At 43.2% G+C, this 22,534-nt stretch overlaps 1 protein-coding gene and 1 non-coding gene across 5 annotated transcripts in view; one reads left to right on the plus strand and one right to left on the minus strand.

Moving 5' to 3' along the window:
* LOC121574164 (tyrosine-protein kinase Fer) overlaps positions 1–22,534 on the minus strand; it is a 45,624-nt gene that overhangs the window by 12,424 nt on the left and 10,666 nt on the right. For 3 of the 4 annotated variants that reach the window (XM_041886808.2, XM_041886809.2, XM_041886810.2), the window contains 13 exons: positions 22,392–22,491; positions 21,955–22,138; positions 21,006–21,143; positions 20,774–20,893; positions 20,441–20,563; positions 19,238–19,427; positions 14,590–14,685; positions 14,143–14,349; positions 11,385–11,507; positions 9,507–9,563; positions 9,239–9,354; positions 7,735–7,829; positions 7,464–7,587 (listed from right to left, as the gene is read on the minus strand). In XM_041886808.2, coding sequence (XP_041742742.2) covers positions 7,464–7,587; positions 7,735–7,829; positions 9,239–9,354; positions 9,507–9,563; positions 11,385–11,507; positions 14,143–14,349; positions 14,590–14,685; positions 19,238–19,427; positions 20,441–20,563; positions 20,774–20,893; positions 21,006–21,143; positions 21,955–22,138; positions 22,392–22,491 — 1,673 coding nt within the window. The remainder of the gene's footprint in view (positions 1–7,463; positions 7,588–7,734; positions 7,830–9,238; positions 9,355–9,506; positions 9,564–11,384; positions 11,508–14,142; positions 14,350–14,589; positions 14,686–19,237; positions 19,428–20,440; positions 20,564–20,773; positions 20,894–21,005; positions 21,144–21,954; positions 22,139–22,391; positions 22,492–22,534) is intronic. The other variant, XM_041886811.2, reaches the window with a different exon arrangement.
* trnaa-cgc lies at positions 5,905–5,980 on the plus strand. The gene has a single exon. It is a non-coding gene; the product is annotated as a tRNA-Ala (tRNA).

Genomic DNA, 22,534 nt, shown 5'->3' on the forward strand with positions numbered 1-22,534 from the left:
AAACTGAAATTCTGTTAAAAGCATGAGCAATCTATTGAACAATAGACAGATAGGGCAATTTGTTGGAATTAGGGCAGTATACCGCATTTTACTATATACACCAGTATTGATGCACAGACAGGTTTGGGCTTTTACTTTACCATCTATAATGGTATTTCAATGTTTGGTTTGTTAATTGTGATACGCAACTCTGCCATGTGTAATGTCCATTTTTATCGTTTACTCTGTTTTCTCCCTGTCCTCCTGCATGCTGCTTCCCACACCAAACCCTGCCCCCTGTCACTCAGGGAGAGCATGTAAAGGCGGAAGTTGGGAGAGTTTTTGTTCGGGTGGTTCAGTGAAACAATTTTAGTTTCTGAGGTAGACGTTTTTGGTGAGGGAGGCCCTGCTCTCTCCGCTCCCAGATGCTTAGCTCATTTCATTCCGATCTCCTCTGCATTTTTGTAGCCATTTGCTACAGCCTGTCAACTATGCCTCTGCCTATCCCTGTTCTCTCCTCTCTGCACAGGCTACACAAACGCACCACACCGCGTGGCTGCTGCCTCTCTAACCTGGTGGTCCCTGCACGCACCACCCACGTGGAGTTCCAGGTCGCAGGCAGCCTCTGGAACTGCCATTCTGCTGCCAACAAAGCTGACTTCATCCCAGCCTATGCCAACCTCCAGTCCCTCGACTTCCTGGCGCTGACGGAAACATGGATCACCACTGAAAACACTGCTACTCCTACTGCTCTCTCCTCGTCTGACCATGTGTTCTCGCATACCCCGAGAGCATCTGGTCAGAGGGGTGGTGGTACAGGAATCCTCATCTCTCCCAAGTGGACATTCTCAATTTTTCCCCTAACCCATCTGTCTATCTCCTCATTTGAATTCCATGCTGTCACAGTCACTAGCCCATTTAAGCTTAATATCCTTGTCATCTATCGCCCTCCAGGTTCCCTTGGAGAGTTCATCAATGAGCTTGACGCCTTGATAAGTTCCTTCCCTGAGGATGGCTCACCCCTCACAGTTTTGGGGGATTTCAACCTCCCTATGTCCACATTTGACTCATTTCTCTCTGCCTCCTTCTTTCCACTCCTCTCCTCTTTTGACCTCACCCTCTCACCGTCCCCCCTACTCACAAGGCAGGCAATACGCTTGACCTCATCTTCACTAGATGCTGCTCCTCTACTAATCTCACTGCAACTCCCCTCCATGTCTCCGACCACTACTTTGTTTCCTTTTCTCTCTCGCTCTCCTCCCACACTACTCACTCTGCCCCTACACAGATGGTAATGCGCCGCCGCAACCTTCGCTCTCTCTCTCCCACTACTCTCTCCTCTTCCATCCTATCATCTCTTCCCTCTGCTCAATCCTTCTCCCTCCAATCTCCTGATTCTGCCTCCTCAACCCTCCTCTCCTCCCTTTCTGCATCCTTTGACTCTCTGTGTCCCCTATCCTCCCAGCCGGCTCGGTCCTCCCCTCCAGCTCCGTGGCTTGATGACTCATTGCGAGCTCACAGAACAGAGCTCCGGGCAGCGGAGCGGAAATGGAAGAAAACTAAACTCCCTGCCGACCTGGCATCTTTTCACTCCCTCCTCTCTACATTTTCTTCATCTGTTTCTGCTGCTAAGGCCACCTTCTACCACTCTAAATTCCAAGCATCTGCCTCTAACCCTAGGAAGCTCTTTGCCACATTTTCCTCCCTCCTGAATCCTCCCCCCCTCCTCTCTCTCTGTGGATGACTTCGTCAACCACTTTGAAAAGAAGGTTGACGACATCCGACATCCGATCAACAACCTGCCCGCTTGACCCCATCCCCTCCACCCTTCTCCAGACCATCTCCGGTGACCTTCTCCCCTACCTCACCTCGCTGATCAACTCATCCTTGACCGCTGGCCATGTCCCTTCCGTCTTCAAGAGAGCGAGAGTTGCTCCCCTTCTCAAAAAACCAACACTCGACCCCACTGATGTCAACAACTACAGACCAGTATCCCTTCTTTCTTTTCTTTCCAAAACTATTGAGCGTGCCGTCTTTAGCCAACTCTCTTGCTATCTCTCTCAGAATGACCTTCTTGATCCAAACCAATCAGGTTTCAGGACTGGTCATTCAACTGAGACTGCTCTTCTCTGTGTCACGGAGACTCTCCGCACTGCTAAAGCTAACTCTCTCTCCTCTGCTCTTGTCCTTATAGACCTGTCTGCTGCCTTTGATACTGTGAACCATCAGATCCTCCTCTCCACCCTCTCCGAGCTGGGCATCTCCGGCGCGGCTCACTCCTGGATTGCGTCCCTACCTGACCGGTCGCTCCTACCAAGTGGCGTGGCGAGAAGCTGTCTCCGCACCACGTGCTCTCACCACTGGTGTCCCCCAGGGCTCAGTTCTAGGCCCTCTCCTTTTCTCCCTATACACCAAGTCACTTGGCTCTGTCATATCCTCACATGGCCTTTCCTATCATTGCTACGCTGACGATACACAACTAATCTTCTCCTTTCCCCCTTCTGATAACCAGGTGGCGAATCGCATCTCTGCATGTCTGGCAGACATATCAGTATGGATGACGGATCACCACCTCAAGCTGAACCCTGGCAAGACGGAGCTGCTCTTCCTCCCGGGGAAGGACTGCCCGTTCCATGATCTCGCCATCACGGTTGACAACTCCGCTGTGTCCTCCTCCCAGAGTGCGAAGAGCCTAGGCGTGACCCTGGACAACACCCTGTCGTTCTCCGCCAACATCAAGGCGGTGACCCGCTCCTGCAGGTTCATGCTCTACAACATTCGGAGAGTACGACCCTGCCTTACACAGGAAGCGGCACAGGTCCTAATCCAGGCACTTGTCATCTCCCGTCTGGACTACTGCAACTCGCTGTTGGCTGGCCTCCCTGCCTGTGCCATTAAACCCCTACAACTCATCCAGAATGCCGCAGCCCGTCTGGTGTTCAACCTTCCCAAGTTCTCTCACGTCACCCCCCTCCTCCGCACACTCCACTGGCTTCCAGTTGAAGCTCGCATCCGCTACAAGACCATGGTGCTTGCCTATGGAGCAGTGAGGGGAACGGCACCTCTGTACCTTCAGGCTCTGATCAGTCCCTACACCCAAACGAGGGCATTGCGTTCATCCACCTCTGGCCTGCTGGCTCCCTTCCTCTGCGGAAGCATAGCTCCCGCTCAGCCCAGTCAAAACTGTTCGCTGCTCTGGCACCCCAATGGTGGAACAAGCTCCCTCACGACGCCAGGACAGCGGAGTCACTCACCACCTTCCGGAGACATTTGAAACCCCACCTCTTTAAGGAATACCTGGGATAGGATAAAGTGTTCCTTCTAACCCCCCAAATTGTAAAGTGGTTATCCCACTGGCTATAGGGTGAACGCACCAATTTGTGAGTCGCTCTGGCTAAGAGCGTCTGCTAAATGACGTTAATGTGCCCTTGAGCAAGGCACTTAACCCTAATTGCTCCTGTAAGTCGCTCTGGATAAGAGCGTCTGCTAAATGACTAAAATGTAAATGTAAATGTATGTTGTTGCTCAACCACGGAGTCACAAGATTTTTCTTGCCGTTCACTCTGCATGGTCAGATAGATGCAACAAGATATTGGTGACAACAATGCTGATTTCCACAAGCGTTCTACAATTACACTATTAGTTTGTGTACCTTACTGTCCGCTAGTTTTTCTTTTTTTAGCAAGTTGTGTCTTGCGGCTAAAATATATTGTGTTAGCCGCTAATGCTAATCGTTAGTTAGCTGGCTAGCTAGCTAGCTTGCTAAATGTACTAAGAGTCAGCAAACGTAGCTAGGTAATACAGCATGGTACCAGCACAGATAGAACAATGAGACAGATATTTCACCGGATGTATAAATGTGAAGCATCCGCTTGGCGTTTCCACGCCAAGTGTCTGGCAGTGGGAGAAGCTGGAACGAGATGGATTTTCGCAGACGTTTAGAAAATGTTGTCATCGATGAAACATTTGATCTCAATACAGTTTTCTGTTCCCAAAACTAAAATTTGTTACGAACAGAGTAGACTACGTTTTGTAGACTCACCCTTTGCTAAAGTTGTAAAAAATGGCATTGTTTAAAAGGAGTGCAAAGGCTAATTGAGTTATTGTATTGAGTTACTGTGCTCTTCACAGAGTAGTCGTTCCCTAACGGTAATATGCAAATGTGGCTACAATGCGCCAATAGGATCTCGCAAGCTCGTGCTTGGCTCTGCCCAGCTCCTTGCTTGTTCTGCCCACTATGACCCGTTTGTTCCCATTTGAAACGACGGGCTGTGGTCTATCTTGGTTTAGTTATAACATCTTTGGTACCAGTGCTGGTGTAGGCCTAGATAAGCATGTTGTTTGTGCAATGGTATCTTCTAAATCAGAGAGGAGTTACCTCTGGTTCGTTCAGCCATCCCTATGGGGAAAGAATAGGGTTTTGGGATAAACGCCAAAAATAAGGTCTGAGGTTAACACAGGCTTAGGAGATCTTATAAGTTTTGTTCTATGAGATAATATCAGTCAGTTAACATGATCTTTATGAATTATGACGCATATAATTTATGTTCTTTATGTACTTTTTTGAATTACATAAACACTTCAAAATTCACAGAAAGTGACGTTAGCTGATGAAGATTAATTCATAGAACAAAACGTATATCTCCTAAGCCTGTGCTTACCACTAGGGATGTGACAAAGGAAACATTTTGTTTAACGTTTAAAACAGCCATTTTTTAACATCGGTTTCCATTAAAACGATAAGAAAAAAATCATACAATTCCACATCAATTTACAATGCAGAATAACGGTCCTATTACATACAGTACCAGTTAAAAGTTTGGACACACCTACTTTATTTTGACTATTTTCTACATTGTAGAATAATAGTGAAGACATCTAAACTATGAAATAACACATATGGAATCATGTAGTAACCCAAAAAGTGTTAAACAAATCAAAATATATTTTATATTTGAGATTCTTTTAAGTAGCCACCCTTTGCCTTGATGACAGCTTTGCACACTCTTGACATTCTCTCAACCAGCTTCATGAGGTAGTCACCTGGAATGCATTTCAATTAACAGGTGTGCCTTGTTAAAAGTTAATTTGTGGAATTTCTTCCCTTCTTAATGCGTTTGTGCCAATCAGTTGTGTTGTGACAAGGTGGGGGGGTATACAGAAGATAGCCCTATTTAGTAAAAGACCAAGTCCATATTATGGCAAGAACAGCTCAAATAAGCAAAGAGAAGCGACAGTCCATCATTACTTTAAGACATGAAGGTCAGTCAATCCGGAAAATGTCAAGAACTTTGAAAGTTTCTTCAAGTGCAGTCTCAAAAAACATCAAGCGCTATGATGAAACTGGCTCTCATGAGGACCACCACAGGAAAGGATGACCCAGAGTTACCTCTGCTGCAGAGGATAAGTTAATTAGAGTTAACTGCACCTCAGACTGCAGCCCAAATAAATGCTTCACAGAGTTCAAGTAACAGACATCTCAACACCAACTGTTCAGAGGAGACTGTGTGAATCAGGCCTTCATGGTCGAATTGCTGTAAAGAAACCACTACTAAAGGACACCAAAAAGAAGAAGAGACTTGCTTGGGCCAAGAAACACGAGCAATGGACATTAGACCGGTGGAAATCTGTCCTTTGGTCTGATGAGTCCAAATTCCAGATTTTTGGTTCCAACCGCCGTGTCTTTGTGAGACGCAGAGTAGGTGAACGGATGATCTCCGCATGTGTAGTTCCCACCGTGAAGCATGGAGGAGGAGGTGTGATGGTGCTTTGCTGGTCTACTGAGTGGCGCAGTGGTCTAAGGCACTAGCTAACTGTGCCACTAGAGATCCTGGTTCGAATCCAGGCTCTGTCGTAGCCGGACGCGACCGGAAGAAGACCCATGGGGCGGCGCACAATTGGCCCAGGGTATGGGAGGAAATGTCCGGCAGGGATGTAGCTCAGTTGGTAGAGCATGGCGTTCGCAACGCCAGGGTTGTGGGTTCGATTCCCACGGGGGCCAGTATGTAAAATATATATATATATATTATATATATATATATATATATATATATATATATATATATATATATATATAAATAATGTATGCACTCACTAACTGTAAGTCGCTCTGGATAAGAGCGTCTGTTAAATGTAAAATGTAAATGAGAGAATGCCAAGAGTGTGCAAAGCTGTCATCAAGGCAAAGGGTGGCTACTTTGAAGAATCTAAAATCGAAAATATATTTTGATTTGTTTAACACTTTTTTGGTTACTACATGTATTATTTCATAGTTTTGATGTCTTCACTATTATTCTACAATGTAGAAAATAGTAAAAATAAAGAAAAACCCTTGAATGAGTAGGTGTGTCCAAACTTTTGACTGGTACTGTATGTACGACCGCTAGACTGAACACACACTTGCAGCATTAGCGAAGGGACCGAGCAGGCAGGCCAGAGCGAAGGAGAGAGGGGCAGAAGAAGGCAGAAGCGTGCTCATATGTTTTGGTAATCTGCATCTCGCAATGTCTTGTTTTACATGCCTTGCAAATTCACCAAGTAGCCTAAAATTAGCCTCTTCCTCTCTGGTTTTATTTTGAATTACACAACTTCCCCAGGTCTTTATAGCCTATTGGCTATAACAAGAAAACAATGTTTTGTGATAACTGAACTGTGATTTTAATTATGTGAAGAAAAAAATAATAGTTTTTTAGTTAGGGATTTTTCTTAACGATAAGGATCCCAACTTCGTTTAAACGTTTTAACGTTCACACCCCTATTTATTCAAAAACCTTCCAAAAAACTCCATTCATTTCCCCATAGGCTTTGACCAACAAGCCATGGCGGAGTTAGGGCCTACAAAACGATGCTATTACTATTTCTCTCTATAAGCGAAGCATGAATATGTTAGCTAGCTAGCTACACGAGGTAAGAAAACATGAAATGTAACATCTAATTAGAGTCCCCTGGAAACACTTTGGTTCCTTCCCCGTCAATAATTCCTCCCTGGTTTATTAATTCGTTCTCATGTCAAACAACAATGTATTCAAGGTGCTGCCCACTATATTCCAAATATATAATTAGAATAATCATTATATTTTCACGATTCCAACAGTTCATCAGTTAACTAGGCCTAGATTCTTGCCCATTTCATGCAGCCCTTGGTGGCACAGTGTGGAAATGATAACAAAAGAGCAGGAAATGCAGAAATTGATGAAAATACTGAAAATTATTTTTGTTTGAAGTTGGATTGAACAGTATAAAACAATCAGAATGGAGAAAGCCCCATTGAAATCACTTATCATTTCTGTGTTGCCACCCTAGGGTTATGAACTACTCAAAGCATATTTAGAACGTTGTGAAAAACTATTGTGATATGATATTTTGGCTATATGGCCTAGCCCTAGTTGGAATACTCTATGGAGAATAATAAACATACTGTACATGTTGCATACAGTATTCCAGATTGATGTTGACAACGCTAAAACAAGGCAAAATCTCCATACCTGTGGATGCAGTTTTTGAGCTCGAGGTAAGCCATTCCTGCAGCAGCATCTAAAGCAAACTTCACCAGCTGTTTGGTCTTCAGGTCTTCCTTCCTCTTCCGTAGAAACGACAAGAAGTCCCCTCCTTCAAATAGGATATAAAATGTATATTCACAATTGTTACATTGGTCATCGCTTGTAAATTACTTTTGAAATTGCACACTACCTGCGAAACTACAACTGAGTCTCAAAAAGTTATCTGTATGGCAGTAATGTATGCTGCTGGACTTACCTGACACTAGCTCCATCACAATGTAAATAGGCTGTCGTTGTGTGCAAACGCCTATCAACTTCACAATGTTTGCATGGTCATATTGCTTTAGGATCCTGTAGAAACAAGAAAGTACCAATATGAGATAATTACATATTTGTCAAATCTCTAAACACCAGACTAAAAGCGTGTTAAGTGAAATAATGTTAGATGAGTGAACGGACGTTTCAAGGTACTTGAAGGGACCTGCAATTGATTGACAGCTGTCATTTTCATCCACTATATTGTAGGACATGCGCTTCTCTCACCTGGCTTCTGATAGGAACTAGGACATGTGGTCCTCTCACCTGGCTTCTGATAGGAACTAGGACATGTGGTCCTCTCACCTGGCTTCTGATAGGAACTAGGACATGTGGTCCTCTCACCTGGCTTCTGATAGGAACTAGGACATGTGGTCCTCTCACCTGGCTTCTGATAGGAACTAGGACATGTGGTGCCCAAGAACGCCAAGGTAACCTGCCTAAATGACTACCGCCCTGTAGCACTCACGTCTGTAGCCATGAAGAGCTTTGAAAGGCTGGTCATGGCTCACATCAACACCATCATCCCGGAAATCCTAGACCCACTCCAAATCGCATATCGCCCCAAGAGATCCACAGATGATGCAATCTCAATTGCACTCCACACTGCCCTTTCCCACCTGAACAAAATGAACACCTATATGAGAATTCTGTTAATTGACTACAGCTCAGCGTTCAACACCATAGTGCCCACAAAGCTCGTCACTAAGCTAAGGACCCTGGGACTAAACACCTCCCTCTGTAACTGGATCCTGGACTTCCTGACGGGCCGCGCCCAGGTGGTAAGGGTAGGCAACAACACATCTGCCACGGTGATCCTCAACACGGTGGCCCCTCAGGGATGCGTGCTTAGTCCCGTCCTGTACACCCTGTTCACCCACGACTGCGTGGCCAAGCACGACTCCAACACCATCATTAAGTTTGCTGATCACAGACAACAATGAGACAGCCTATAGGGAGGACGTCAGAGACCTGGCAGTGTGGTGCCAGGACAACAACCTCTCCTTCAACGTGCGCAAGACAAAGGAACTGATTGTGGACTACAGGAAAGGGGGGGGGGACACACACCCCCATTCACATCGCCAGGGCTGTAGTGGAGCAGGTCGAGAGCTTTTTTATATATTTTTTTTACACTGCTGCTACTCGCTGTTTATTATCTATGTATAGTCACTTTACCCCTACCCACATGTACAAATTACCTCGACTAACCTGTACCCCCGCACAATGACTCGGTACCAGTACCCCCTGTATATAGCCTCGTTATTGTTATTTTATTGTGTTACTTTTTTTTTAAACTTTAGTTTATTTAGTAAATATTTTCTTAATTCTATTTACTTAAAACTGCATTGTTGGTTAAGGGCTTGTAAGTAAGCATTTCATGGTAAGGTCTACACCTGTTGTATTTGGCGCATGTGACAAATAAAAATGAGATTTTGTCCTCTCACCTGGCTTCTGATAGGAACTTAATCTTCAGCTCCTGTGGAAGATCCTCTTTACATGTTTTGACTGCCACAGGAGTCTTGTCCCGCAACGTTCCTTTGAATACCTCACCAAAGTTGCCCTAAGAACAAAGAAAACACAGAGATATAGTAACAGAAGTTGGTTTAATCAAACATATATTGACATCATTGATGATGGATGTCAAAACTAATCAAAGATAACATCTGTCCTACAGATGTGTTGAAAATGAAAAGGATATCTAAAATCACTAACTTTGCCAAGAAGCTCTCCAAGACTAACATCCTCGTGGTTGAGTATCCATTTTTTATCCTACAGAAGACGGAACAAAACATACGCAATGTAAACACAAGACACAGAACATCCACAAAAAAATCAACCACAAAAACCTTGATGCCTCAAAAACATCAGAGCAAGAAAATAATTTCAAAGTATTTCCATCTTTGGCCCTGCTCAACATAACACATTCCAACGGCCAGTCTCATCGAATAAAACAATGATCAAATCCAAATCGCATTCTTCCAAGTGCGAGGTGGTGCCTAATGGTCAAATTTCACCGCTTTTCCATGAAATGCTTGAAGAAAGACCATTTAAAAACACTTAGCATTCCTAGGCTTCAGCAGATCTATTACAGTAGTAATGACAACAACAATTAGCCCTGTGTTGGTGATGGCTGAGGCAATTAAAACAGCATTATGTTCAACACCAGCAGGCCAGCTAAGGAGGACTCCAGGTCTTCTTTATGATTAAACCTGGGTATTAACAGTGTTGGCCTATTTCCCCCTATCCAGGTCACTTAAAGCATATTGGATGCAGCTGCAACACAGAGTGGATATTAAAAAGACATTTGCACTATTATCCATGAGAAATGTGTCCTGAAAACGTCATACTACTTGTTATTTATTTTGCTCATTTGTACCCCAGTATCTCTATTTGCACATCATCTCTTGCACATCTATCATTCCAGTGTTAATACTAATTGTAATTATTTTGCACTATAGCCTATTTTATTGCCTTACCTCCATAACTTGCTAAATTTGCACACACTGTATATTATATGTATTTCTGTTGTATTTTTGACTTTGTTTTGTTTTACCCCATATGTAACTCTGTTTTGTTGTTTTTATCGCACTGCTTTGCTTTATCTTGGCCAGGTCGCAGTTGTAAATGAGAACTTGTTCTCAACTGGTTTACCTGGTTAAATAAAGGTGAAATAAAAAAATAAAAAAATACAGGTCTGGAAACCAGGAATTCATCCTGTCAATTAGGGCTGGGAATTGCCAGGGACCTCACGATACCGATACGATATATATTGCGATTCACACGATTCTATACGTATTGCGATTCAATACTGTGATATTATTGCGATTTGATGTTCCAATCACATGGCTACCATATGTCTGCTACTGAGGGACGAGAGCCATGAGAAAACAAGTTTTGATCAGTCATGGAAATAAAAGTGCTGGAAACAAATTGTCTCCTTATTTAAAAAGAAGATGGAAAACAAGCTATGAAGGAAAAATACTGGAGTTTTGGTGCAGGTACAGCCAACTAGCCCAAAAATAATATTGCGATATTGTCAAAACGATACGATATGTCATCAAAAATAATATCCCGATATTTAACTGTATCTATTTTTCCCTCATCACTACCAATGTCAATTGGTAAAATAGCCAAGGCGTCTTCTGGAGCACATTATGATCAATGTCATTCAAAACAGAACAGCCTGGTATTGTAACTCTCTGAGAAGCTCAATTCTAATACGTTGTATTTTTTTTTTTATGGATTTTTATTTTGTTTATGTGGAGAACCTAGTTAGAACTTCATCAACAAAAAGTTGTTCAACTGTGATCACAGCTTTACTGATAAATATAACTACAATATTTAGTTAATGTCAGATTCTTATTCAAGGGCTTATTCCTGACCATCTATTAGCCTCCTACCACAAACACCACAAGCTTCTGGACAACCTGAGCATATTGATGAGTTTCACAGTGTGATTAAAGGCCTCCATGACAGCTTGATGGCTTTAGCAATAATTACATTCCCACCCCTGTTGTGAAACCACTCATTCACTTCTGATCTGAATCACAGGGTGAATGAACAAAAGATAGGAGAGCAAATATGTTTTACCTTGACGACTGGGTTTAAAAGCACCACCCCAGACTTCTTGGTAATAACTTGCTTTGAAGTATAATGGTGTTCAATTAACTGAGGAATGGTCGGGAAGCCAGTGCCTTCAAAACGATACTGGTTCTGTGGACAAAGAGGCGGCACAGAGCATGGGATTGATTAACTACAAAGTTGAGTTGGAAGCTTTTCTAATCATCATCTTTTGTGTTACGGAAACAACTTCACAAGCAATTACTAGTAGCTGTCATCTGAACAAATTAAATTAAAACACATCAACCATAGAATTCCTTGCCAATTAACTTCAGTTTCAACCAAGGTGCCTGTGATCTCTCATCTCTGTGTCTTAGTGACAGACATAAAGTAACCATTGGCTGACGCACATCATCACATCAAATATACCTGACTACACCTTTATATATATATATATATATATATATATATACACACACACACACAGTGCCTTGCAAAAGTATTCATCCCCCTTGGTGTTTTTCCTATTTTGTTGCATTACAACCTGTGATTTAAATTGATTTTTATTTGGATTTCATGTAATGTACATACACAAAATAGTCCAAATTGGTGAAGTGGAATGAAAAAACTAACTTGTTTCAAAAAATTCAAAAAAATAAATAACGGAAAAGTGGTGCATGCATATGTATTCACCCCCTTTGCTATGAAGCCCCTAAATAAGATCTGGTGCAACCAATTACCTTCAGAAGTCACATAATTAGTTAAATGAACTGTGTGCAATCTAAGTGTCACATGATCTGTCACATGATCTCTGTATATATACACACCTGTTCTGAAAGGCCCCAGAGTCTGCAACACCACTAAGCAAGGGGCACCACCAAGCAAGCAGCACCTTGAAGACCAAGGAGCTCTCCAAACAGGTCAGGGACAAAATTGTGGAGAAGTACAGATCAGGGTTGGGTTATAAAAAAATATCTGAAACTTTGAACATCCCACGGAGCACCATTAAATCCATTATTAAAAAATGGAAAGAATATGGCACCACAACAAACCTGCCAAGAGAGGGCCGCCCACCAAAACTCACGGACCAGGCAAGGAGGGCATTAATCAGAGAGGCAACAAAGAGACCAAAGATAACCCTGAAGGAGCTGCAAAGCTCCACAGCGGAGATTGGAGTATCTGTCCATAGGACCACTTTAAGCCATACACTCCACAGAGCTGGGCTTTACGGAAGAGTGGCCAGAAAAAAGCCATTGTTTGAAGAAATATATAAGCAAACACGTTTGGTGTTTGCCAAAAGGCATGTGAGAGACTCCCCAAACATATGGAAGAAGGTACTCTGGTCAGATGAGACTAAAATTGAGCTTTTTGGCCATCAAGGAAAACACTATGTCTGGCGCAAACCCAACACCTCTCATCACCCCGAGAACACCATCCCCACAGTGAAGCATGGTGGTGGCAGCATCATGCTGTGGGGATGTTTTTCATCGGCAGGGACTGGGAAACTGGTCAGAATTGAAGGAATGATGGTGGCGCTAAATACAGGGAAATTCTTGAGGGAAACCTGTTTCAGTCTTCCAGAGATTTGAGACTGGGATGGAGGTTCACCTTCCAGTAGGACAATGACCCTAAGCATACTGCTAAAGCAACACTCGAGTGGTGTAAGGGGAAACATTTAAATGTCTTGGAATGGCCTAGTCAAAGACCAGACCTCAATCCAATTGAGAATCTGTGGTATGACTTAATGATTGCTGTACACCAGTGGAACCCATCCAACTTGAAGGAGCTGGAGCAGTTTTTCCTTGAAGAATGGGCAGAAATCCCAGTGGCTAGATGTGCCAAGCTTAGAGACATACCCCAAAAACTTGCAGCTGTAATTGCTGCAAAAGGTGGCTCTACAAAGTATTGACTTTGGGGGGTAAATAGTTATGCACGCTCAAGTTCAGTTTGTCTTATTTCTTGATTGTTTCACCCCAAAAAATATTTTGCATCTTCAAAGTGGTAGGCATGTTGTGTAAATCAAATGATACAACCCCACCCAAAAATCCGTTTTAATTCCAGGTTGTAAGGCAACAAAATAGGAAAAATGCCACCAGGGTGAATACTTTCGCAAGTCACTGTATATATATATATATATTTATTTTTGTGTGTACTTTTTACCCCTTTATCTCCCCAATTTCGTGATATCCAATTGGTAGTTACAGTCTTGTCCCATCGCTGCAACTCCCGTACGGACTCGGGAGAGGTGAAGGTCGAGAGCCATGCGTCCTCCGAAACACGACCCTGCCAAGCCGCACTGCTTCTTGACACACTGCTCGCTTAACCCGGAAGCCAGCCGCACCAATGTGTCGGAGGAAACACGTACAACTGGCGACCAGCCCGCCACAAGGAGTCACTAGAACGCAATGGGACAAGGACATCTCGGCCGGCCAAATCCTCCCCTAACCCAGACGACGCTGGGCCAATTATGCACCGTCTCATTGGTCTCCTGGTTGCGGACGGCTGCGCCACAGCCTAGGATCATACCCGGGTCTGTAGTGACGCCTCTAGCACTGCCATGCAGTGCCTTAGAACGCTGCGCCACTCGGAAGGTCCTACACCTTTATATTTTGTCTCTTTTACTGCTGAAACCTAGTGGCTCTGCAGTGAGACAAACACCTAGCCTGGTCTGAGATCTGTTTGTGCCATCATGTCAACTCCTTGTCATGCCAAACATGACACAAACAGATCTATGACCAGGCTAAGAAATGCCTTTCGTTTTATTTAGAACTGAACAAGTAGAACTCACGTCTGCAAACTGGATGATGAAGTGTCTCCGCTGTCCCTCGGAGAAGACAGACAGGACGTACTCGCCAGGCTTGCCGTGGCTCTCCCGGACCAGGAAGTCTCCCTGCTCTTTGAGCAACTCCTGGGCCTCGGTCCTGGGGATGGCCCCATGGTACCACTCCTGGTCCCCCAGGGGCTTCTCACTGGTTGGGATCACGTCGAAAAACTGCTGGACACGTACAATGGAATGATATGACATGATGATATGATGATAATGTCAGTTAGGAATCAATCGCTGTTCAATTGCAAGTCAAGAGAGCTATAAATTCTGTGTCACTCCACTCAGATTAAACAGGTAATGCACAATTTGAATGCAATATCTATGATAGACAGGATAGTTTCCACACTCACTACACAAGAACACAATGCTTTTAAAACCTGTTTTTTTTTAACAGACTTTAGAATTTACCGATGATGAGCCAAGGACTGATTTGGGAGAGCGGATGATGCCAGCGAAGGAATGACGCAAGGTGTCAAACTTTGATGTCCTGTCTTTGCCTTTGTCCTGAAAATACAGACATTTGGTTGAAAATCTGTTGAGAATAAACAGTTGAGCAAGCCGACTACAGTATACTATAGTGTATCAAATAAAATAAAATGTTATTTGTCACATGCGCCGAATACAACAGGTGTAGACCTTACCGTGAAATGCTTACTTACAAGCCCTTAACCAACAATGCAGATTTTAAGAAAATAGAGATAAGAAAATATTTAATAAATAAACTAGTCAAAAAAATTAACAATAATAACACAATAAAATAACAATAACGAGGGGTACCGGTACCGAGTCAATGTGTGTTGGTACAGGTTAGTCCAGGTCATTTGTACATGTACAGTGGGGAAAAAAAGTATTTAGTCAGCCACCAATTGTGAAAGTTCTCCCACTTAAAAAGATAAGAGAGGCCTGTAATTTTCATCATAGGTACACGTCAACTATGACAGACAAATTGAGAGAGAAAAAATCCAGAAAATCACATTGTAGGATTTTTTATGAATTTATTTGCAAATTATGGTGGAAAATAAGTATTTGGTCACCTACAAACAAGCAAGATTTCTGGCTCTCACAGACCTGTAACTTCATCTTTAAGAGGCTCCTCTGTCCTCCACTCGTTACCTGTATTAATGGCACCTGTTTGAACTTGTTATCAGTTTAAAAGACACCTGTCCACAACCTCAAACAGTCACACTCCAAACTGCACTATGGCCAAGACCAAAGAGCTGTCAAAGGACACCAGAAACAAAATTGTAGACCTGCACCAGGCTGGGAAGACTGAATCTGCAATAGGTAAGCAGCTTGGTTTGAAGAAATCAACTGTGGGAGCAATTATTAGGAAATGGAAGACATACAAGACCACTGATAATCTCCCTCGATCTGGGGCTCCACGCAAGATCTCACCCCGTGGGGTCAAAATGATCACAAGAACGGTGAGCAAAAATCCCAGAACCACACCTAGTAAATGACCTGCAGAGAGCTGGGACCAAAGTAACAAAGCCTACCATCAGTAACACACTACGCCGCCAGGGACTCAAATCCTGCAGTGCCAGACGTGTCCCCCTGCTTAAGCCAGTCCATGTCCAGGCCCGTCTGAAGTTTGCTAGAGTGCATTTGGATGATCCAGAAGAGGATTGGGAGAATGTCATATGGTCAGATGAAACCAAAATAGAACTTTTTGGTAAAAACTCAACTCGTCGTGTTTGGAGGACAAAGAATGCTGAGTTGCATCCAAAGAACACCATACCTACTGTGAAGCATGGGGGTGGAAACATCATGCTTTGGGGCTGTTTTTCTGCAAAGGGACCAGGACGACTGATCCGTGTAAAGGAAAGAATGAATGGGGCCATGTATCGTGAGATTTTGAGTGAAAACCTCCTTCCATCAGCAAGAGCATTGAAGATGAAACGTGGCTGGGTCTTTCAGCATGACAATGATCCCAAACACACCGCCCGGGCAACGAAGGAGTGGCTTCGTAAGAAGCATTTCAAGGTCCTGGAGTGGCCTAGCCAGTCTCCAGATCTCAACCCCATAGAAACTATTTGGAGGGAGTTGAAAGTCCGTGTTGCCCAGCGACAGCCCCAAAACATCACTGCTCTAGAGGAGATCTGCATGGAGGAATGGGCCAAAATACCAGCAACAGTGTGTGAAAACCTTGTGAAGACTTACAGAAAACGTTTAACCTGTGTCATTGCCAACAAAGGGTATATAACAAAGTATTGAGAAACTTTTGTTATTGACCAAATACTTATTTTCCACCATAATTTGCAAATAAATTCATTAAAATCCTACAATGTGATTTTCTGGATTTTCTTTTCTCATTTTGTCTGTCATAGTTGACGTGTACCTATGATGAAAATTACAGGCCTCTCTCATCTTTTTAAGTGGGAGAACTTGCACAATTGGTGGCTGACTAAATACTTTTTTCCCCCACTGTAGGTAGGGATAAAGTGACTATGCATAGATAATAAACAGCGAGTTTAGCAGCAGTGTAAAAACAAGGGGGGGGGGGGGGGGTCAATGCAAATAATCCGGGTGGCCATTTGATTAATTGGGGCTGGGAATTGCCAGGGACCTCACAATACGATATTATATATATTTATTATTATTATATTATATAGAAGTTTATAGCCATCACAATGTGCTTACACTGCCCCCCTTTGCTCATCCAACTCTCTGCAGAGAGAGCTAGAGTCTAAAGGAGGCTCAACAGCACCACCATATCATCTACCACATACTGCAGAGTCAACAAAAAGCTTTTTCTCTTACACTGCCCCATTCAAAGCCAAATATCTCAACATTGGTGAAACATGTTTCCATTTCACTGAAATGACAAAAATCTGTGGAAAACAGGTATGCAACGTTTATCAGTGTTTTTCTTCTGAACTGGTTTATAATGACACCATCTGATTTTAAAACAGGGACATGATTGACACAGAGATACATCTATTTTTTTTTTACCTCTATGGGTCGACATTTCAGTGACATTTGATGAGAAAGGTAAAAATTGTTTTAAATGAAAGATTCAGCACAACAGCATATTTTAGATAAAAAACAACAACTTTGATTTGCCTGAAGGAGTACGGTATATTCATGGAGACAGCAGAAGACAAAACACTTACTGGCCTACTACTATACAATGAATGAAAAGCAGTATATTGACACAGTACCAGTATGTGTAAGTATACATAAGTAAATATCAGCCGCAAAAGTATCTAAGACTAACAAAATCATCAAGCAAAGACATTTAATCAACAGACGCTATACAGTCGTGGTCAAAAGTTTTGAGAATGACACAAATACTAATTTTCACAAAGTCTGCTGCCTCAGTTTTGATGATGGCAATTTGCATATACTCCAGAATGTCATGAAGAGTGATCAGATTAATTGCAATTAATTGCAAAGTCCCTCTTTGCCATGAAAATGAACTTAATCCCCAAAAAACTTTTCCAATGCATTTCAGCCCTGCCACAAAAGGACCAGCTGCCATCATGTCAGTGATTCTCTCGTTAACGCGTGAGAGTGTTGACGAGGACAAGGCTGGAGATCACTCTGTCATGCTGATTGAGTTAGAATAACAGACTGGAAGCTTTAAAAGGAGGGTGGTGCTTGAAATCATTGTTCTTCCTCTGTTAACCATGGTTACTTACAAGGAAACACATGCCGTCATTATTGCTTTGCACAAAAAGGGCTTCACAGGCAAGGATATTGCTGCTAGTAAGATTGCACCTAAATCAACCATTTATCGGATCATCAAGAACTTCAAGGAGAGAGGTTCAATTGTTGTGAAGAAGGCGTCAGGGCGCCCAAGAAAGTCCAGCAAGTGCCAAGACCGTCTCCTAAAGTTGATTCAGCTGCGGGATCGGGGCACCACCAGTGCAGAGCTTGCTCAGGAATGGCAGCAGGCAGGTGTGAGTGCATCTGCACGCACAGTGAGGTGAAGACTTTTGGAGGATGGCCTGGTGTCAAGAAGGGCAGCAAAGAAGCCACTTCTTTCCAGGAAAAACATCAGGGACAGACTGATATTCTGCAAAGGGTACAGGGATTGGACTGCTGAGGACTGGGGTAAAGTCATTTTCTCTGATGGATCCCCTTTCCGATTGTTTGGGGCATCCGGAAAACACCTTGTCCAGAGAAGACAAGGTGAGCGCTACCATCAGTCCTGTGTCATGCCAACAGTAAAGCATCCTGAGACCATTCATGTGTGGGGTTGCTTCTCAGCCAAGGGAGTGGGCTCACTCACAATTTTGCCTAGGAACACAGCCATGAATAAAGAATGGTACCAACACATCCTCCGAGAGCAACTTCTCCCAACTATCCATGAACAGTTTGGTGACGACCAATGCCTTTTCCAGCATGATGGAGCACCTTGCCATAAAGCAAAAGTGATAACTAAGTGGCTCGGGGAACAAAACATCGAAATGTTGGGTCCATGGCCAGGAAACTCCCCAGACCTTAATCCCATTGAGAACTTGTGGTTGATCCTCAAGAGGCGGGTGGACAAACAAAAACCCACAAATTCTGACAAACTCCAACCATTGATTATGCAAGAATGGGCTGCCATCAGTCAGGATGTGGCCCAGAAGTTAATTGACAGCATGCCAGGGCGGATTGCAGAGGTTTTGATAAAGAAGGGTCAACACTGCAAATATTCACTCTTTGCATAAACTTAATGTAATTGTCAATAAAAGCCTTTGACACTTATGGAATGCTTGTAACTATACTTCAGTATACCATAGTAACATCTGACAAAAATATCTCATAACACTGAAGCAGCGAACTTTGTGAAAACCAATACTTGTGTCATTCTCAAAACCTTTGACCACGACTGTATAGTATCTCTGAAAAGGTTAGAGACAGAGGAGTTCATAGTGGGACAGTCTGAGTGGAAAGTGCTGCGTTCCTTCTGATTACAAAGGAAGTAATAGCCTGGAATTCACATTGATGTGCTCCGTTTCCCCATGGTTCGCCATCACTTATCAGTTTGGATTCCGACTTGACAAATAAGTCCTTCCTATTCAAAAACCAACAACGGTCAACTCCACAACAACACCCACTCACTCACCATGGAGTTGATGGAGCGTGCGTCGTCCTCGTAGTTGACCATGGGGGGAGGCTCCTTGCCCTCGTTCTCCTGCATCTTGTGGTCGAGCAGGTCCTTCTGGGCGCCCAGCTTGGCCTCTGTGCAGCGCAGCAACTGGACTGTCTGCCTCAGCTCCTCCAAAGACTGCTTCTGACTGAGCAGCAGCACCACACTGATTGAGTGAAGGAGAGATGGAAAGAGAGAATGAGTGTGGTGTGAGAGACAAGGAGAGAGAGAGGCAGAGAGATGGAGAGAGAGAATGTGAGAGTGAAAAAATAGGAATAGATAGAGATTGAGAAAGAGGTCACGCTCTGGTGCTCGTCTGAAATCAAACAGTATTACTACTTAATCCACCTCTCGGAACGAGGATGTGGAAAATTATTTTCTAGTTTGCGTTCCATCAGAGGGATATATAGCCTACAGTTTAACAGCTGAGCTGTTTCTGTACTCTGATTAATGGGTGTGAAGACATTTCACTCAAAACAATTTAGTCAAACACCCAACAAACATTGCTGTGGAAGCTGAGGTCCATTTTTAAAAGTGATTGCTTGCCACACAAGGGCTAAAACCTATAGGCACAATTTTTCACAAAAAAGAACAACTTCTCACTACTTGAAAACTGCCCTAATCAAATGACTTTATTCATGTTTTCAAAAAGAGAACTTCAGACTGGAAAAAAACTAGCCTAGGCCATACAACCAGTCCTCATACATAACCACACCTGTAGCTGAGACTTCACATGGGGATGACTGAACAAGCCCGTATAATATCATTGTCTCTTATAGGGGATTATCCAGCAGACCCTGAAATATGTGCTGAGCCCTGTGCTACAGACATACCTCTGTCTATTGTACCCTGTCCGCCTCAATGAATCTTCACATCATTCATGCTCCTAGAGTTATATCATGGCCAATCAGGCTTCTTAGAAACAACGCCAAACTTGGAATCTATTAAGCTAGTCTCTAATGGTCTCTGTTGTTATTGCTTAACGGCACATGTACAACTGAAAGCCATGAGATTGTGGAAAACATCTAACATTTCAGTTTTGCCCCATGATAAAATTCATTTGAACATGACTTCTCATAATGGTGGACAGAATACTAACATGCTAGCTGCTATGGGAGATAATCTTATCAAGCAGAATGTAAGAATCATTAGAGCTGTACTGTTATGGTAGCAACGTACTCAGACTTCTTTTCACATGTTTTGGTGGACTCATCAAGCTTGTTCTCTAGATCTTGCATGAGATCCTCCTTGGTGCGTAGGCTCTGCTGAGTGAGGCCCAGCTCATCTGATGTGGATTTCAGCCTGCAGAAAGAGATACAGTGGATTAAAGTGAATCTGACCTTTGACACAATCAGTCAGTCAACAGAGGCACACACTATATCCTTAGTCAATCGGAGATGCTGTACTGCTTGATTCCTCGCACCCTCCTCTCACCTTCTTTTCAAAACGTCAGAGAACGAGACAAGGTTAATGAGGGCAATACCCTCCTCCCGTCATACATGTTCTACTCACATCGCTTGTAAACTGTCTGCAGTCAAATTGTTCCATAGGATCTCATTTGCTTGAAGATTCTCTGTTTCCTCCAACAGTGAAACGTCAAATTCTACATTCGGTTCTTTGGTTTCTGGAGACCTGAAGAAGATTATACATCATGTTAACCAAAATTAGACATTTAAATGGGAATAAAGTACTGTTAGTGAAGCATAAAAGGCCACATTTCAAAGGCCTTAAACTAAAAACCTACTTGTGAACCTCAATGAAGTGTTCATACTCTGACACAGGGTCAATTTGGTCGATGGAGGTGTGGATTTCTTTGTGGACCTTCACTATTTCATCAGTTAAGAGACTGGTGATTTCACTGTATTCTTCCAAAATCCCCTTCCTGAAAATGACGCAACAGTCAGAAAATCATAACAAAATCATAAAACAAGGTTAATATTGAGGTAAGAATTTGCTCAGTATATTAAAGATTTAAAAACACACACACATTTGCGTGACTCGACAATCACACAGATGGACATCTCTGCGGGATTATGAAACCAGGGATCGACACGTTGTCATGCTAAACCCATTGTGTTTCTCATCACACTCTCACTCAGTTCAGAAATATCATTTTAGCAGAGGTGCTCTGAATTGTTCTCCTGTTATTAACATCTGAGATTTAAAAAACGTTGTGATTAAAAACACAGCTTAAGCGGGACATTCTGAAAAAGAGGTTGCCTCTGCCTCCTAGTAATCCCACGACAGCTATGAAATTATGGGATTAAGCCTAATCTGGGATCTAATCCCATGCGACAACAAGAAGAACCCTCGCAAATAGTTATTCATTTACGTATTACAATTTCCAAAGAATGTTTACGTCGCCTGACATGTTAGGGCATCACAGATCTGATGACTCATAACCTGCAGTCTACTGCTGGAAGTCTAAGTCTAGGACACTGCAGAAAAGGAACACTCTGCACACAGTGGCATATGCACCCAAGTGTGTTCACCAACAACGTTTCAACCCTTAGACCTTCATCAGGTTTCAACCTAAGGGTTGAGACTTAACGAAGCAAATGACAAAGTAAACACACAGACTCTTATTTTTTTTGTTCATCTACTTTAACCTCCAAAACATTCTCAAACCCATTTGAATATGATGCTTTATGTAGTATATCCCTTGTTGATCTCTGCTGGAGCCACACACTCACAGTGCACTGATCATCTCCTCCTGCATCTTCTGCAGGGAGTCGAGGAGGAGGGGCAGCGTGGTGTCGTGGTAGTGCTCCTGGTGGAGCTGGGCGCTCCGCACCGCCAGCACGTACTGGTTGTGGAGGTTGTGGAGCTTCATGGTGGCCTTGTCGTAGCGCTCCCTCGCCTTCTCCGGCTCCTTGCCTGAAAACAAACCAAGAAGTGCTGTACTGCTGGTTTGTATGGAGGAGGTTTAATATGGTTGTGCCTCATCATCCTCCTCCCAAGACATGTCGGTCATATGATCTCCCTCTGTAGGGTTTGGTGATTCATGTATTGATGCACTTCAGCTGGTCTGTAATAAGATTTCATGCATTTCCTCCAAGGAAAACTGCCCTACTATGAATCATTACATTAAACTAGAATTTCTCAGTAAATAATCAGGAGAGATTCTTACCTTTCACCATTGCGTCTCTGTACTTTTCTTTGGCACTGTGGGCATCCTTCGTTAATTGTCTGTAGGTGCCTTTTAACTTTTCTAGGTCACTTTTTGTCACCTACGAGAGATCATATCGAAAACAACATCACATCCTCTAGTCA

Source organism: Coregonus clupeaformis, chromosome 9 (genome assembly GCF_020615455.1).
Source record: "Coregonus clupeaformis isolate EN_2021a chromosome 9, ASM2061545v1, whole genome shotgun sequence".
Taxonomy (NCBI): Eukaryota; Metazoa; Chordata; class Actinopteri; order Salmoniformes; family Salmonidae; genus Coregonus; species Coregonus clupeaformis.